The 17826-nt window shown below is 48.8% G+C and overlaps 1 protein-coding gene across 1 annotated transcript in view; it reads left to right on the forward strand.

The window, feature by feature from the left end:
• The window catches only part of Vwf (von Willebrand factor), a 143387-nt gene that overhangs the window by 11312 nt on the left and 114249 nt on the right, over nucleotides 1-17826 (forward strand). The window contains exon 6 of the mRNA XM_004643560.2: nucleotides 4971-5095. Within this exon, the coding sequence (XP_004643617.2) occupies nucleotides 4971-5095 (125 nt within the window). The remainder of the gene's footprint in view (nucleotides 1-4970; nucleotides 5096-17826) is intronic.

Here is a 17826-nt window from a genome sequence, read left to right on the forward strand (position 1 = left end):
ACTTAACCAATAGCTACTTTTGGTCTTTATGATTTTTACTACTCTAGCTACCTTACATAAGTGGGATCATACAGCATTTGACTTTTTCTTTAAAAAAAATGTATTTGGTATAGGGTCTCACTATGCAGCTCAGACTTGTAGTGATCCTCCTATTTTCAGCTTCCCCAGCACTGGGATTACAGGCGTGCACCACCAGGCCCAGACTCAGTGGTTGGCTCAGCGCACCCCGGGTGGGGTCGGCACTGCCTGTGGCGCCAGGGATCGAACCCCGGTCCCTGCGCTTGCCTAAGCAGGTGCTTAGTCCACTGAGCTATCTTGCTGAGCCTGCATTTGGCTTTTGATAACTGGTTTATTTCACTTTGCACAATGTCTTCAAAGTTTATCTGTGTTAGTGCCCACATAAGAATTTCTTCCTTTTCCAGACTAAATATTCCACTATGTACCACGTTTGGCTTCTCCAGTCACCCACTGATGGGGACTTGTGTGCTTACATATTTCGGTGGAAAATGCTGCTAGGCATATATTTTGTCAAGACCCTGATTTTAATTCTTGTGGGACTATATATACCTAAAAGTATGATTTTACTATATGTAGGAGTATAATTTGATAACTTTAATCCCATCAACATTTAATTGGTATGTTTCTTTGTAAAAAGCTGGGGATTTATATATGTTACCCTCTTAACATATATAAGAGGGTATATATGGTAATTTTGTAATTGAGAGTATGTATGGTAATTTTGCTTTTAATTTTTGAAAGGATCATGATGTGGTTTTCTCCTGTGGCCTGCCCTTACACATTTCTACCAACCCTATTAACGGGTTCCAATTTCTCTACATCCTTGCATGGGCAAGTTTTGCATGTAGACATATGTTTTAGTCTCACTTGGTAAATATCTAGGGGTGGGATTTCTGGGTGGTAGGACAAGTGCATGTCTAGTTTTATAAGAAACTACTGATTTGTTTTCCAAAACGGCTATACCAGTTGCAAAGGAGAAAAAAAAATGAATCAAATATTTCCAAATCTAAGGAAAAATAAAAATTATCAGACTCAGGGATCACAATAAGCCTCAAACAAATAATAATAATAAAATATGTACATAGATTCTAGCAAAATTTCACACTATCAAAAATGAAAGGAGGACATCCACAAAGGTAAAAGGCTGCATTTCTGACGGGCATAGTGGCCCACACATGTGGTCCCAGCTGTACAGGAGGCTGAGGAAGCGGGCTCTAAGTGCGAGGTCTGCCTGAGCAGGGCAGGGAAGCCCAGCCTCAAAATGAGAATGTGGGGGGGGCGGGGCGGGGAGGCACACATGCCTGCTGCCCCACCACTTTTCTGCTTTGGGAACTATTAGGCCTATGCTGGATATTTTTATTTCGTTCTTTTTTTCTCTCTTTACTGCACTTTCACCTCCCTGCTGATCTTTTAATCCTTCTGTGTTGCTTTTCAGGTGATTTGTGTAGGTCAAGGGCTGTCCTCATGCAAAACCTACTGTGTGCACCTCCTTCAGCTCCACGTTAGTAATGCCATGTTGGTACCTTGAAATCAGGCATGGTAGGCATATTGACACCACAGAAATGGGCAAGTGCTCTGGGCCAGGGCGCTCCGTTTCCCTGACTCTGGAGCTCTGTTTTCTACTATTTCTCACTATTTCCTCTCAACTTTGCCTAATTTGCAGATGATGTGTACTCCATCAGTTGAAATTTCTCTTTATTTCATTGACAGTATTTGTAATTTTAGGAGGTCAATCTAGCTATTTTTCTACTGTATTATTTTCTTTTTTTTAAGGTTTTTTTTTTTTGGAAGGGTCTCACTATGTAGCTCAACTCGTAGTGATTCTCCTGATTTCTGCCTCTCTAGTGCTGAGATTACAGGGTTGCGCCACCATGCCTGGACTCCATCGCCAGCTCAGCATTCCCTGGGGATGGGGCCAGTACAGCATGCTCTATTATTTTCTTACCCTCTTGTTCTTTTATTTGTTTGTTTATTTATTTATTTGTATTTTAGAGAAGGGTCTACAGGGTTTTCAGGGTCTCACTACTAGATTGGACTCATAATGATCTGCCTGTTTATAGCCTCCCAAAAGCTGGGATTACAGGGGTGCTCCACCACGCCCAGTCTCAATTGCCATCTCAGCACACCCCAGGGATGAGGGCAGCATGGCAGGCCTGGGAATCGAAACTCTGGCCCCGGCACCTGCTTGCAGGTGCTTTAATCTGCTGAGCTATTTGGCTGGCTCTGGAGTCCTACTTTTAAAATATTTTTCTTTTTTTTTTTTAATTTTTTTAAACATTTATTTATTTAGTGTGTGTGTGTGTGTGTGTGTGTGTGTGTGTGTGTGTGTGGCCAACTCAGCCCACCAGGGGGCAGGGCTGGCTGGCATGTGGTGCTGGGGGATCGAACCACAGTCCCTGTGCTTTCCCAAGCCTGTTCCAAGTAGGTGCTTTAGACCACTGAGCCATCTCGCCAGCCCCCTATTTTTCTTATTAATAGACTTTAAGGTTTAAAAAACTGAAAATAAGATCTAGATGAGGTAGAAGGTGGTATCTGTTGGCAACAAAACAAAGCCATCAAAGCAGAACACAAGGGCCAGCGAGATAGCTCAGTGGACTAAGCACCTGCAAGGACTGAGGTTTGATTCCCAGCACTACATGCTGCACTGGCCCCACCCTCAGGTGTGCTGAGCTGGCCACTGAGTCTGGCATGGTGGCGCCCACCTGTAATCCCAGCACTGGGGAGGCTGAAAGCAGGAGGATCACTACAAGTCTGAGCTGTGCAGTGAGACCCTGTACCAAATACAAAAAGATCCAAAACTAAATGAACAAACGCCACACAAAGCTCTGGTGGTATCTGGGAAATCATCTTTTTTTTTTTTTTTTGGTCTTTTTGAAACAGGGTCTTGCTGTGCAGTTCAGGCTGGCCTTGAACTCACTTTGTAGTCCAGGCTGGTCTCGAACTTGCAGTGATCCTCCTGCCTCAGCCTCTGGAGCATTGGGATTACAGGCCTGCACCATCACACCTGGCTTTGGGGAATCATCTTCAGAGGATTATTTAGTTTAGTTTTGTTTGGTTAGTAAAAACTCAACTGTTTCTAAACCATTAACTATGCTTTCTGATTTCTGGAATCTGCTCTGCTTGATTTTTAACTCTAGCTCTTGGAATGTTTTCTCTAAACATGAATATTTATAACTCTACTTGTTAGGCTTTAGTGTTTGGGATATGAAGTTTTGCTCACCTGAGGTCAGGCCTGGGAAAGCTCTTCAAGGTCATCCAATCTAGCTCCTCCCTCCAGTGCAGGTGCTTCTTGGGGTGGGGGGTTGAGCCTAGGCTGATTAGCTCTTCCTTAAGATAGCCTCACAGGGAAGCACCCAGGTCTGTTCTGTGGCGAGGCCACGTGCTGGTGGCTCCCAGCACTGCGCGCGGCTGGCCGAGGCTACCCCACAGATTTCAGTCTTCCTCCATTTAGCTTCTCCCATGTATCAGTGCTTCGTAGCTTCCCCAGATCACCATAATTTTAGTCACTTAACACAACAAAAAGTTACTCTCTGACAATTTGAGATGTGAGAAGCCTAGCACTAAGGCACTGGCAGAGCTTCTGCTTCTGTCATCCTTGGAGAGGACCTGCCTCTGCCTCTTCTAGCTTCTGCGGTGCCCTGTGACCTCTGGCTGGCCATCCTGCCTCCACAGTAGCTTCTCTTCTGTCCATGTGATTGTCTCTTACCTGTGACATCAAACATACGTGTGGTTGTATTTAGGGCTCACCCAGGCGTCCCCAGAGAAGCTCTTCCTCTCAGATCCGTCATGACATCATCAGTTATAGAAGACAGAGTTTACAGAACATTAAGAAGTGAATGCATCCAGAAGGGGGAAGTTGTTCTCTTTCTCATCAGACCCCAGATATGAACTGACTACAGTTCTAAGATCTCAGCTTTTTTCCCTGCCATAGTTCACCTCCTGTTCCCAAGTGTATTAGTGGACTTAACACGTGCTTCGTTCTTCTAGGCCTGGCTCTACAAAGGACTACTCAGGCCAGTTCTGCAGAGGCAGCAGCCCCCACTGCTACCTGTACACCAAAGACTCTGTGGGGTTTCCAACAGCTGCTCTGCAGCTGGCCACCTGGCTCAGGGGACCCTCTCGGTCCACTGCGGGTAGCTGACAGCAGCGTGAATGCAACGAGCCCCACCGCGCAGATGCTGTGGGAGTGTAGGCTGCCATGACTGAGGACTTAAGTCCCATGTTCCATCCTTACCTTCCCTCCTCCCAAAAAGTTTGAGCATTCAGGATTCACTGTATAAGAATGTAGAGGGTTGGGGATATGGCTCAGCAGCACAGCGCCTGTCTGGCAAGCATGAGTTTGTGAATTTGATTGCACATATGTACAACAAAGAGAGAAAGGAATGTAGACAAAAGAGACCAGCCCATGCCCTTCTTTAAGAAGCCATTGTTGGATAGATGGCTAGTATAATTAGAAAGAATACTAACAAAAGGGAAGTGAGAGTCATGGCACAGGTACACCTAGGGGTGTGAAGAGGCACAGAGAAGGGTGCACTGGCCAGGCTGGGGTGGGCGAGGGAGGAGAGCTGGCACAGAGATGCTATGGCTGCCTCCTGGGCTGCATCCCAAGCAACCACAGCTTGGGAAGGCAGTCAAGGTGATAGGAGGAAGGAGGGTGGCTCATACAGAGGGAGAAGACCTTCTGGAGGCGTGAAAGTGAGATCGATGGCATCTTCCTTGGTGTCATCGCTCACTGCACCCATCTGTCCATCCACACACCCATCCCTCTATGCGCCCATCCATCATTCATCCATCGCTCTCCACTGGCTGGGCTCAAGTGCCCATGTGCTGTGGGGCCATGCTGAGCATTGTAGAAAAGGTCTAATCTAGTAGAGGTTTTCTTCAGTCAGCAGTGCACCCAAAGCTTTCACTCAGCATAGCCTAAGTGTCACTTTTCTAATACTGTTTCTCAGGGACCTTGACCTCGGACCCCTATGACTTTGCCAACTCCTGGGCTCTGAGCAGTGGGAAACAGCGGTGCCAACGAGCATCTCCTCCCAGCAGACCCTGCAACAGCTCCTTGGGGGAAATGCAGGAGGTGAGTACAGTCTGGCTGGACGTGGCCAGGGTGATGTGACTCCTAGAGGTATGTGGAGGAGGACTTGGCTTCAAGCCCTTCCTCCAGGGCAGGGGCTGACTCACCCATGGGTCTCACTGGCTGCTCAGCGTGGCATTCCTGTATGCCCTTAGCCTCCTGAAACCAGCTGGAATCCATACAACTCCAATCAGTGCTTTTCCATGCCTGGAACTCTAAAAATGGGTCTGAGCTGGCGAATAGATACTGTGAGTGTCTCAGTCTATCTGTGCTGCTGTAAGGAACATCTGGAGCCTGGGAAGTCCAAGCTCAACATATGCTTACCTGGTGGAAGGGCAACAAAAGGCTGCTGGTTACACACCTGCAGGTCTTTCTTTGCAGGAGTTGGGCTCTGCATGATTCTTAAGGTTCCTTTCAGTTTGGAGAAGTTATTTATTTATTTTTATGTATTTGGTACAGGGTCTCACTATGGAGCTCAGACTCTGAGTGATCCTCCTGCCTCAGTCTCCCCAGCGCTGGGATTAGATGCGTGCCCAATCTTGGGGGCCAGCTGAGTGTGCCTGGGGGCAGGGCTGGCATGGCGTGTGGTGCTGGGAATTGAACCCTGGTCCCAGTGCTTGCCTAAGCAGGTGCTTAGTCCACTGTGCTATCTTGCCGGCCCTGAACAACTCCTTATTGCATGTTCCTTGGATTTCATAGAGAGTTAGTACGGACTAGGTCCCAGGAAATACTCTGGGGAATAATGAAGGCAAGTTAAGTGGTGTCCAGGAAAGGCCTTAGGGTAAAATATGAAACTTAATATGGAACTTACCCCACCCTCCTACTGCTGCACTTCCTTCTGCAGAAAAAGAATTTTCAGGATGGCCCAGTAAGAGGTATGAGAAGGGTTTCTTAGAGATTTAGGATGCATTCCAGAGCAGAGTGGGGTGCTCAGAGATGAGGTGAATTGCATTACAGTTTGGATGGGGGAACATTTACACCTCCCTTATCGGGTGAAAAAGCCCAGAAAAGTCCCACCCTAGAAGGGTATTTGCCTATTCTACAGGTATGCAGATAAGGGTTTTAAAAAAATCAGTAATTTGAACATTCTTTGAGTTTGTAACCTGCTCCCTTATCTTAGTATCAGGTGCCTGCACTTTACTTTCTTGAGCCAATTTATAGACTTTCAGTGTTCTTGAGGAATTTGAGAGCTGCTAGGGAAGGAGTCTGTACTTAACCAGAGGAATGCTGTATTGCATTGTCTTGGGTAACTTTTGCTGTCTACTGAAAGCTGCAGTCTTAAAAGTACAATTTTTTAGGGCCGGGGAGATAGCTCAGTAGAATAAGGGCTTGCCTGGCAAGTGCAACAGCCTGAATTCAATCCCCAGTTCTGGAAAAAAAAAAAAAGTACAATTTTTTAGTTATGATCATCTTGTCTCTTATTTTTAATATTAAAACATTTTATTGATACAGGGTCTCGCTATGCAGCTCACACTCGTAGTGATCCTCCTGTCTTAGCCTCCCAGGTGCTGGGATTACCTGGCGTGTGCCGCCATGCCTTGTTTTGGGGCCAGCAAACCACACCCAGGAGTTCCTGGGCCGGCACAGCATGTGGAGATTGAACTCGAGACCTTGCGCGTGCCAGGCAAGCACTCATGCTCCGTGCTATCTCCCCAGCCCATCTTGTGTTTTTTTTTTTTTTTTTCCACCCATCTTTTATTTCTTCTAGCCTATGTCCGTGTTATCTAGGAATTTCTGTGACATTCAATAAGAACCCAGAGTCCTTCAGTGGTGGACTTCGGGTTCACCCAAACCTGCCCCTATGCAGAGAACCCAGCCCCTTCCTACTCCGGACACAAAGCGGCACTGTGGGCACTCACAGACCCCTGCCTTAGCACAAGGAAGCCTCATTATCAGCTGGCTACTCATCCATGAGTCTTCTTTATTTTTATGAAACAACTTGAACTCTGGACCCAGGAGTACATCAGGTCCGGAAGATAACCCAGCTTGCTGCTAAATCTAGGGCCTCAATTGTTAACACAGGAGATTTCCAGCTTGTAACAAACATTCCAAGAGACTTCTTTTCTTGGTTTCCAGTAATTCAATGGTACTGGGTTCCCTGGCTGGTTCCTAAAAGCCTGTGCCATTGGGACACAGCCCAGTACTAACCAGGCCCACTGAGTCCCAGCACTGAGAGGATGGTGCTGTCGTGTGGAGGTGGGAAGTGACTCTTTTTCCCAGTTGGAAATATTTGAAGATTGCCTTTGAGAGTGTCTTGAGTTTCTCTCACCCCTGGGCTTGGCATTGGGTTTGGGGCAGGCCAGGTACTGACCTGGTTACTGGGCAACCACAGGCCTTCTCCAGGCCTTCGCTTCTGTGTGTGTGAAACAGGCTGAGGAGTAGCCCCTGCCAGGGCCGCTGAGAGAAAGAGAGAGGGAGCCTGTGCGGAGTGATTACACCAGAGGTGCTCCGTTGTGTGCGCCATTACTGTGATGAGGAGGAGACTTGGGTTCTCCTGTCCTGTGTGTCCCCGCACTGCCCAACAGCAACTCACACATGTGTGAGGTGTGAGCTCCAGAATTCATTCTTGCCCTCCCTCCTTCCAAGCTTGAACTTAGAAGGAAGGTACCCACGAGGTGCCTGGCAACCACTCAGCCAGGCGGGTAAGTGACAGAGCCCAGCTTGTTCTCTAGAGATTTTTTTTTTTTTTTTTTCAGATGAATTCCAAATCAAGCACACTTGGGGTATCCTGTGCAGTGGGGAAGGAGGGAATTGTTAGAATTTCTTTAATGTCTAAGTCTACACTCTGTGGTTGACCAGTGAGTCCCCTCTTCAGTGTTTGGTAGGCAGCGGGGAGACGAGCAGGTCCAAGAGAGCTGATGCATTTGTCTCCATTTGTTTTGCATACAGGCAGTGTGGAGTAGGTGTTTACAGAGGTCCCTGCCTTGAGCAAGAAGTACTAAGTGCGTTTCTTACAGGAAGTGGGAGGTGAAGATATAGCCTCAGAAGGCTTATCCTCAAGTGGAGAACCTGATTTGAGGGACACTGAGAGGAGGGCTGGGTTCTTTGTTTCCTAGAGATAGAGACGGGGGAGGGAGCCTTGCTAGCCTCACCAGGGCCACCCCTTGAGGCTCCAGCTGTGTCCCAGGAGCAGTACCTAGTTCTAAGTGCTGGGCGGGTTGGCAAATGCATCTGACTTCTCAGAGGCACAAGCATCTTCAAGCTTGCATCTTTCAGGTTTTAACCTAAGAAAACGAAGTTGCTTCCTCCTCAGCCAATCATATGGTGTTTACCCACCATATGGCTCTCTCATTGGCTGGGAGGCACAATACTCGTCTCCTGGGAGAGGATTAAGGTGGTCTTTTAAATAGTTCACTCCTTCCCCAGTGGGTTCCAAATTCAGAAGTCTGTGCTGGTAAATGGAATGTCTTTTACCAATTCTGTCTTCTTGGCTCTAAGTGTTCTAGGGTAGGCTTTGGGGTTGGGGGAGAAAACTGCACCCACCTTATCTGTCCCCTCTTTATCACGACACCTGAGGATTGAGTGCTTCCCTGTTATGCCAATAAAGCCCAGTGCCTGTCTCTCCTGGGACTGATAATGGCCCATTCTTGCATGCAAACTTGCAGCTTTTTGTTTTCCAACTGCAGGCAGGACTGCTGGAATCTGGATCCCCAAGTCACAAATGACTGATATTAATTTGAGGATGACTCTGTCACACAATGCATATCTTAGAAAAATCTTTAGGTAGTTCTTTTTTTAAATTTTTTTTTTTTAATGTGTTTGGCACAGGGTCTCACTACCCAGCTCAGATTCAGTAATTCTCCTGTTTCAGTCTTCTCAGCTCCGAACCCAGACTCAGTGGCCCGCTTGGTGCACCCGGGGCAGGGCTGGCATGGCATGTGGTGCTGGGGATAGAACCTGGGTCCTTGTGCTTGCCTAGGCAGGCTCTTAGACTGCTGTGCTATCTCTGCGGCCCCTTTATTTTTAAAAATTTTGGTCCTGGACATGTCAGCAAGGGATGAGTTCATAGAAAGATTATAGCTTTGTCTTGTGTTTTGTCTGCAGTGGTTAAGCCCCAGGTGCCAGGGGACACAGCATTAGGCCAGCTGTGCTCTCGCTCATGAGAAGGGGGGCCCTTTGTCTAGGAGGCTTTGCTACAACTTGCTGGGAAAGCAGCACAGCAAACGTTGTAACTGCACGTACGATGTGCAGATGTGTTTGCCGTGTGGCCTACATGAACCATAGTCACTTGGTGTTTTGCCACACAGGACACCAATCTATCTTCCACCTTCCCTGCTGTTGTCAGAGTGAACATAGGAACATTTTTGCCTCTAGACCCAGGAGTTCTTTCCATGTACTTCCTGGACCTCGAGTTAGCCCTTCTTCATTGAGAAGACTGAGTCCCCTAGTTATTACTCGGGCCACTCAGTCTACCTTTCGCTAATGTTAGGAATCTTAGGCTCATAAAAACTCAGAGGTGAATGTGCTCCTGGAAGATACCTAGATCCACTTCTGCCCATTGCTTACGGCACACCAGGCCTGGGTGAACAGGTGGTGCTGTGGCTTTGTCAGTCCTTAAAGCACCTTTGGTAGGATCTTCCCAGGTGGCTGTGGGGCTTGGCCTGAGAGTTCTCCTGTCCTTGATGAGTCTCTCCTTTTACTATGTGTCCATGGGAAGCAGAACCCTGTCTGTTCCTAGGTGTCCATAAATACTGAAGAAGCAAGGCTCTTTGCTTTGGTCACTCCAGATCTTCACCCTCATCCATCTGGACTTCTTCCAACCTCCGAGCGCCCCAGATTTCCTGTTTTCTTCTGATCTCTGACTTGGGCATTTGTTAGGTGAACACAGTCTTCATTTCCTTTTACTTTTTCGATCTTTACATTTTTGGAGTGCCCCCTCACCCATTCTCCTTCCCTCTTGTGGGAGACAGAGTGGTGCTGCCCACCTGCTGTTCCTCTTGTTCCAGGAAATCGCCTGGCCCATGGGCTAATATTTGTAACACTGCTGTTGAGTTTGTATAGCCACGATGTGTCTTCTCAATAGCCCAGAGAGGAACAGAAAATATCTACTCTGTTGGGGACAAAGCCGTTCACTCGGCAAGTCCTCATTAAATGATATTTGCAAAGGATGTAGCGAGTACTTCCTAGTATTTGTGCTCCAGTGGAGCTGGAAGGGGTCACAGGTGGGGAGGAGGCAATTTCAGCCTGGAGTCTGGGCTGTTTAGGTCCACTCGTGCATCTCTGTCTCTTCCATTCACTTCGTTCGGTGTTTTGGTCTGGTAGAGACTGGTCTCAGCAATTGGGAAGGATTTGGCTACATTCCTTTGCTCGGTAGAGTCCTTGGGACTCAGGGAGACAGGTTGTGAGGAAGAGCCTGGACTGCAGAAGTCAGTGAATCTCAAGCAAAGCCCTTGGGAGCCAGGATCCCTGAGGAGTTAGTTGTCATGATAGCCAGGGTGCCCACCCACTTTGTGTGGCGGTGCTTAGCCTGGCGCTGGGGTTTGGGCATGAGCACGAGGCTGCCTTTCTCTTGTTGCAAAGCAATTATGCTCTAATCTCCCTGAGTCACTGGTAGACTAAGAAATGAGGACTTACTTCAAGGGGTTTACCAAGAAACAGAATCCAGGCACAGTCCCTGGGCTCATTCCGTTCTGTGTCCTCATGCAAGTCATTTGCCTGCTCTGTGTCCAGCCTTCTTTCTCTGAGGCAACAGCTCTCCTAAACACCTGCATGAACAAGTGCCTTTCTAGGGAATTTTCTTGCCTGAGTGCAGCTTGGGAGAGGGCAGTGAATGAGTGGTTGTGGTGGAACAGTGGTGATAGGGCTGACAGTTCCTTTGGAATTGTGCTTTCCAGCACAGCTTAGCAGCTGCCGTGGGTGTCAAAGATTTTTCCTTGGGCCAGCCAGAACTTAGCTTTTAGGTTACTTATTTGACAAACCCTTAAGGAAGTTAGATAAGGTCCCATTGTTACCAGCTATCATGGGTCCTTGCTTTAGTGATGGTGGAAATTAACACCAAAGCAAGAATCTGCAAAGAAAAGCTTTAGTCAAAAGTAAGGGAAAATGGTAAAGAATTTTAGCTTGAGGACTGACAAAAGTCAAGCTGGTTCTTAATAAAAGAGAGTAAGAAACAAGTAGGACAGGACTCCAGTTTGCACAGCTGGAGAGGGCCCCTCTGGACTTGGGGTGCAGACAGGTGCGTCTGCAGAAACATCGGGGTTAGCAGAGCGGGCCAGGGTCCACTAAGGCGTCTCAGTCCATGTTTTGTGGCTTGGGTTGAGTCCTGGGGACTTGAGGGGAAGTTTGGTTCCCAGGGGAAGGATGCTCATGGCTCAGAGGTGACCTTAGTACTGTGAGGTTCTGCTGGAATCTCCGGTGACCATGGCTGCATGTTCCTGCAAGTCTGTTAGTCTGGTGTCCCCAGTCATGAAGGATAAAGCAATAGGCTATGGAAATTTAGGGCTGATACATCTAGTTTTTGCCAACTTTCAGAAACGCCCTGAGTGATTAATATGCTTATATCCAGCGCTGAGAAGCACTTGGGCTACACTTTCATAGAACGAAGGCCAAGCTTTATTCTACACTTAGCTACCTACCGGGAGTCTATAGGCCCAAGTGAAGAGTCATGCTTTTTACTAAAAATCACTTTCAAGCCCCTAACTGGCTCAGAAGAAAACACAAACTGTGTTTCAGATGAGCAGCAGGTTAAGGGCCCAGGAATGTGTTCATCGTTTGCCTCGATGGCGGGCTGTGCCATGACTACACCACTAATATCCAGGCTATCGGTTCAAATGCCCCCAGTCATAGCAGTTTCAAAACCCTGTGAGAAATGCGGTCGGCTCGCTGTATCAGGGCTGTGTACCTATGAATGCAACCAACGTGGAAAGGATCACGTCTGCACCGAGCATGCACCGACTGGTTTCTGCTTGCTACTTCTTAAACAATGCAGTGTGACAACACTGGTGTGGCATTTACATTGTATTAGGTAGTATAGATAGCTTAGACGGGATTTAAAGTGTGTGAGAGGTGTGCGCGGGGGTTATATGCAAATACTATGCTGCTTGGTACAAGAGACTTGTGCACAATTGGATTTTGGTGTCTGAGGAAGAGCCTAGGGCTGGTGTCCCAAGGATGCTAAGGGATGCCTGTGTTTCTTAGTGTCTTCTTGCCCTGGTGAGGATCACAACAGACAAACAGTAGCTGGTGCCCATTAGCCCACACTAAGCAGATGTTTTGTGTGGATTGTGTGATCCTGTGTGCAAGATGGGTCAAAGGACAAGACGCAGAAGAAGAGCTAACCACCCACAGGTGACACACAAGCAATCTAATGATGAGTGGCGTGGCAGTGGGAATCAGCTCTGGTCACAGAGCTGACTGTCCTCCTTGCTGAGAGCAGGAGGGGTGGACTGGCTCTGGCTGGGTGGTTTCCTGTCCCCTTCTCTTGTGTGGACCCGGAAATGGAAACCAGGCATGATGCCTGCTCTTGTCCTTCCTCTTGCCTGCCCTGTTCCAGAGAACCACTCGGCTGCCTGCCAGGGGGCCAGGGAAAGGAGTGTGGAGGTGCTGTCTCTACTGTGACCTGCCTAGGTACCCTGCATCTCATGAGGGCCATACCCGGACTATTTTTAGAGAGGAATGATTGACTCCTGAAAAGAATCCATTTGGTGGAAAACTATCTACCAGTTATTTGATCAGAGTTGGAATGTGGCTGTGACTCCTAGGCCAGCCAGAAGCTGTACATAAATCAGCATGCACCCCCACCCGTCCCTGCCGGGTGACCAATGACAGGCAGCCTCTTGCACAAGATGAATTCCTGAACCTACTGCTTTCAACCAGTTCAGGCTCCTTCATCGCCTCCACACCTCCTCCAGGGGCACTCAGCCCAGAGCTGGAAAGAGCAGGACCTGCGAACAATCTTGCACTTCATGCATGAGACTCTACACTCTTTGTTCATTTGGGTGGTAGGAATGCCCCCTACGTAGGAAAGACCTCCTTGGTCAGCTGTGTGGGAACAGATACAATAACTGGGCTTTGGATGTCTGGCTGTTGCTTTTTCCCCCTCTCCTGCCTGCCACTGGGGACATGTACCCCCCTCCCACTGACCCATGTCTCTGGAATGGGTCCTGGTGTTCTCTGATGAGCTGAAGATGTGATTAAGATGGGCCACAATTGGGTCTGCATGCCTGCCTGGTTGGAGTGAGCTCATGGATTAAGGGAGCTGGGCTTGGGTTGTCTTGCCAGCGTCTGGCACCACTGACAGAAGATAAAGCAAGACAGAAGTAGCTGATGCTGGGCATTGGAGCCAGGAAGATGCTGGAAACACCAATTAGCTGACCCCTGTTTTGTGTCTCTGCCAGAATGATTTAGCAGAGAGCTGAAGAGAAGCCATTCTGGACAGCAGGCAGATGATAATGATTGGTGTAAGCACTTGGTTGCTGACCTGCTATAATCTTGTTTAATTTTATTTTGCAGCAACCATCTGAGAGGGGTTTTGCTCTCTGTTCTTAGGAGCAGGTTCAGCTGTGAATAACAGGACACCTAAAGTAGCAGTGGCTTATACAATCTATATTTTTATTTCTCCCTTATAAACAAGATCAGGGTAGGATCGCCAGGAACCCATGCAGGAGGAATCTGGGTCCTTCTACCTTATTGCTCTGCTGTCCCTACCATGGGCAGGGCAGCAGAGCATGGTTCAGAACACCAACTCAGCAGTCAGGCACCAGGGCCACATCACAGCCCGTTGGAGAGAAGACACCAGAAAGGAGTAACCCCTTTCGGGGGGCACATTCCCGGAAGTAGACAGGAGTTTGTGGCCTGGGACAGGGCACAAGGGGACAAGGCACATCTTGGCCCCACACCAGTTCCTTACTGAGCAGTGGGATCTTTCTTCCCAAGGCCAGTGTCCAAGTCAAGTGTGAAACCTGAAGGTCCTATAACTAAGGAGGGAGGGGTGACTTCTGAGCTCTTCCACACCACGTACCTCTTGTGCAGGCAGGAAGAGCGATAAAGTCACACACTGTGGAGGTGATGGACTGAGTCCAACCATGCTTCTAGAAGCCGAGCCCATACATAGTGTGCAGCATGGTTTTCTAATGAGATTGTTGGGAAATGCGGTATGGGTGGGTGGAAACCCAGGTACAGCTGTCTTCATCTGCTGGGGTTGGCATCTGGGCCCTGCTAATACCCAGATCCATGTGCGCTCAGTCTCATATGGAGTGCAGGCTATTTTCTCTCATACACTTAGAATCATCTGTGGATTACTTAGAGTAGATAATGGAATGTGGAAGCTCGGTAGGTAGGTGTTGTACTGTGCTGTTTAGGGAACAGTGACAAGAGCGAAAGCCTGCATATCCAGTCTCCCTGTATGGCCAGTCCTCGATTGGTTGAATCTTGAATATGCAGCCCTTGGAGCGCAGGGCTGACTCCACCTGGTGGCTTGGTACCAAAGTAGACCCCATCTTGAGCCTGGAGTAAGACTGGGCCTCAGCATGTTCACCCCTTCACTGCTACTGTGGTTCTCAAACTGTGCAGTCTCAGGAAACTGCTACTTTTAAAAACTATTGAGGACTCCAAAGAAATTTTGTTTATTTAGATTAGATCTCCTGGTACTTACTATATTAGATATTTATTAATTCATTGATTTTAAAGATAATAAACCCATCATATCTAATACAACCAACTTTCTTTCGTTCGTTCGTTCTTTTGACAGGGCCTCATTATGTAATTCAGACTGGCCTTCAACTCACTATGTATTCTAGCCTGACCTTGATCCTAGGACAATCCACCTGTCTCAGCCTCCCATGTGCTGGATTACCAGTGTGCACCACCATGTCTGGCTCACAAATAACATATCTTAATAAAATAACTCTAAATTTCAGAGCCAAACAATTTTAGGGAGAATAACAAGACTATTTTAGCTTGGCCTGTCAATCTGGCCTGTGGCAGCAGTGTATCCTAGTGGCAGCAGGTGACAGAGAGGGCTTGTCCACCTCAAGGTGTCAAGAAGCAAAGAGAGGGCCAGTAAGATAGCTCAGTGGTCTATAGCACCTGTTTAGGCAAGCTCAGGCAAGTATGCAGGGACAGCGGTCCAATTCCTGGCACCACATGTCATGCCAGTCCTGTCCCCAGGGTGGGCTGAGCTGGCCACAAAAAAAAAAAAAAAAAGAAAAAAAAAGAAAAAGAAACAGAGACAGGAAAGGGCTGGGGTGCTCGTATCTTGTCCAGACCACACACTGAGTCACGAATAACCTGGGCAAAGTGACCAGCATGCTGCCCACTAAATTCTCAGGAGGAGAAAGTGACTTGAGTGAATGAGAAAGGCGGTTGTGAGCTCTTCACCAGGGACTCAGGGAGGGTCTGTAGGGCTGGGCACAGGCAGGGGATATGCGCTTATTCACCACGAGCTCGGTCAGATTTGGAACATGAGGCGGACCATAACTCCCTGCTGAGAGAAGCCCAGGCCATTAGCTTAGCAGATCAACGTCCCAGGAGGAAGACTTTGGCAGCCCTGGCCTGGCGCTTGGTTTGGCTGTAATCCTTCTGCTTCTCTGTGTGCTGAAGCTGTGTCATTGGCTTTACCTGGTTTTCTTCCACCTATATCTAAGTCCTAGACCCATCCGGGCCTCCTTTCAGGAAGCCTTCCTGGCACCTTGCAGGCAGGGCTTCTGCTGGCCGCAGGAGGCTGCGCTCCTGGGAAGATTCCTAATCTGTAGTCAAGTCCTCAGGTTGTGTGTAAACCGTGCTACAGAAACAGCTGGTTCAGGGACTAAGACCTCTTCTGGCTGAGGGTACAGCAGATGGCTGTGTTCACTATTCTGAGGTCGGACTCATCGCTTCCTTATTGACTGCTACATGCACCTTGGGGATATAGCTCCTGTCTTTGAAAAGCTTGCAAGGCAAGAGCAACAGAAAGAGTTGATTTCTCTACAAAAGTAGAAGTGCCAGGAGCAGAGAAGGCTAGGAGTGGCAGAGGCGCAGGTTGTCTGTCACATGGTGCAGCTGCTGGGTGACAGCAGATGTCTGGGGTGCCTGCCTGGCTCTCTGACTGTGGTCACTCCTGTGGGCCAAGCTCAGGCCAGGGCTGACCACAGAGAGTCTGGAAGACAAGGTGAGGGTGGACTTCCTCTTGTTTCTGTTGAGAGAGACGCCTGAGCAGATTTCAGGTTTGTGTGGCAGAGGCAAAGGAATTGTTCTAAGAACAGGGGTGGCTGCTTCTGCAGAAATCGCTTCTATCCTGCAGGCAAATAATCAGAAAACACCCTTTTTGTTAAAGCTTTCTAGAAACCATTTAGTATCTCAAGTGAGCTGTTTCCATTTTCCCTCTGAGCTGGACAAAGACTGATGCGGGCCAGCTGCAGATGGGCCGGGGTACCTCTGCCTGGTCATGCTCTGGGCAAGGAGGGTGCCTGGATTTCAGGGCCAATTGACAGAAATCTGGCTGTTGCTGTGTCCTGCCTGGTGAGACCCTCCAGCTCCTGGTCTCTATATCTGCAGGAGCTGTCCTGTAGTACAGAGACTGTTCTGAGCTGCCGTCTTACAGCTCTGGAGATGGTGACAGTTCCTAGCAAAACCCCTTGGGGTTGGCTTCTTTGAGTCTTTCTGTAGCCCTCACTCATGAGTGTAGAAAGAGGCAGGCAAGGGACTGAGCAGCTGGCCCCCCTGGGACACCCTTAGTGGCTTTTTGAGTTTGATGACCTTGTGTCCTGGGTGGCATTGTGATCTCCAGGCAATATGAAGACTGGCAGGAAACAGAGCCTGGTCTCAGCCTCCTTTCCTGAGCTTCCACTTGCCATTGAGGATGGAACTTCTTGCATCTTCCTATGGCAGAAGAGAGAGGCCCCTCCCTGTCACTTTGTCTTAGAGGAGCATAATTATCTTTAAATGACAAACTAAAGTAGCCCTGCTCCTCATGACAGAGAACCCAAGATGCAAGGGCAGTGCTAATGTCACCATGACAACCATCCTTCCCAGGACAGCCCAGGGAGATAGAGATGGGAGAAATGGGCCAAGACATCCTTCTGTCCTGCTGAGGACCTGCTCTGCCACTAAAGGGAGAGGGGGAGTAACCACAGGAAGGACACATGACCTTTGGAGGCTTAGGTGACTTTAATTCTCTGATGGCCTACTCAGCACCAGGCACTGTGCCATCTCACACCAATCTGGAAGGTGGTGTGAGCAAGGATGGCTGTGCTTCCCTTTTCATTTGGAGACCCCACTCTCCAGGAGAGGCGCTATGTGGCTCAGTCCCCACCTCCAGGGAGTGGCAGAGCTGGGCTCTGGGCTTATGTTCTGACACCCACAGCGGGTGTGGACCGGGCTGGAGGGAGTTGGAAATGCAGTAGGGAGCAGTGCGGCTGTCGCTCTCCCTGGAGTCCGCTTGTGTAGGCTCCCAGCTCAGCCTGCCTCCACTGCAGAGGGACCTGCTCACTCAAATGCACCCCGACTGGGCGGCCAGGGCTTGATACAGTGGGGATGCAATGCTGACATTCTTCCCTGCTTGCCTGTTCTGCTGCAGACTCCGTGTAGGCCAGAGGAGGGGCGGGGTCCTGCCAGGGCTGCTGTGAGTGGGCAGGACCCGGATTTTGCTAGGACCACAGAATGTCCCTGGTATAGCCCAAGTACATCCTGAGGAGCGTGAGGTCCAGGTCAAATTCCCATCCTATCTGGCTTTTCCTGGTGTTGTATGAGGAGGCTTGTGGGCCTGGTTTCTGGCTTTCATGGGCTTGCTCTGCTGGTCCTTGGGGTGCTTTGACCAG

This window comes from Octodon degus, unplaced genomic scaffold (genome assembly GCF_000260255.1).
Source record: "Octodon degus isolate 3935 unplaced genomic scaffold, OctDeg1.0 scaffold00178, whole genome shotgun sequence".
NCBI lineage: Eukaryota > Metazoa > Chordata > Mammalia > Rodentia > Octodontidae > Octodon > Octodon degus.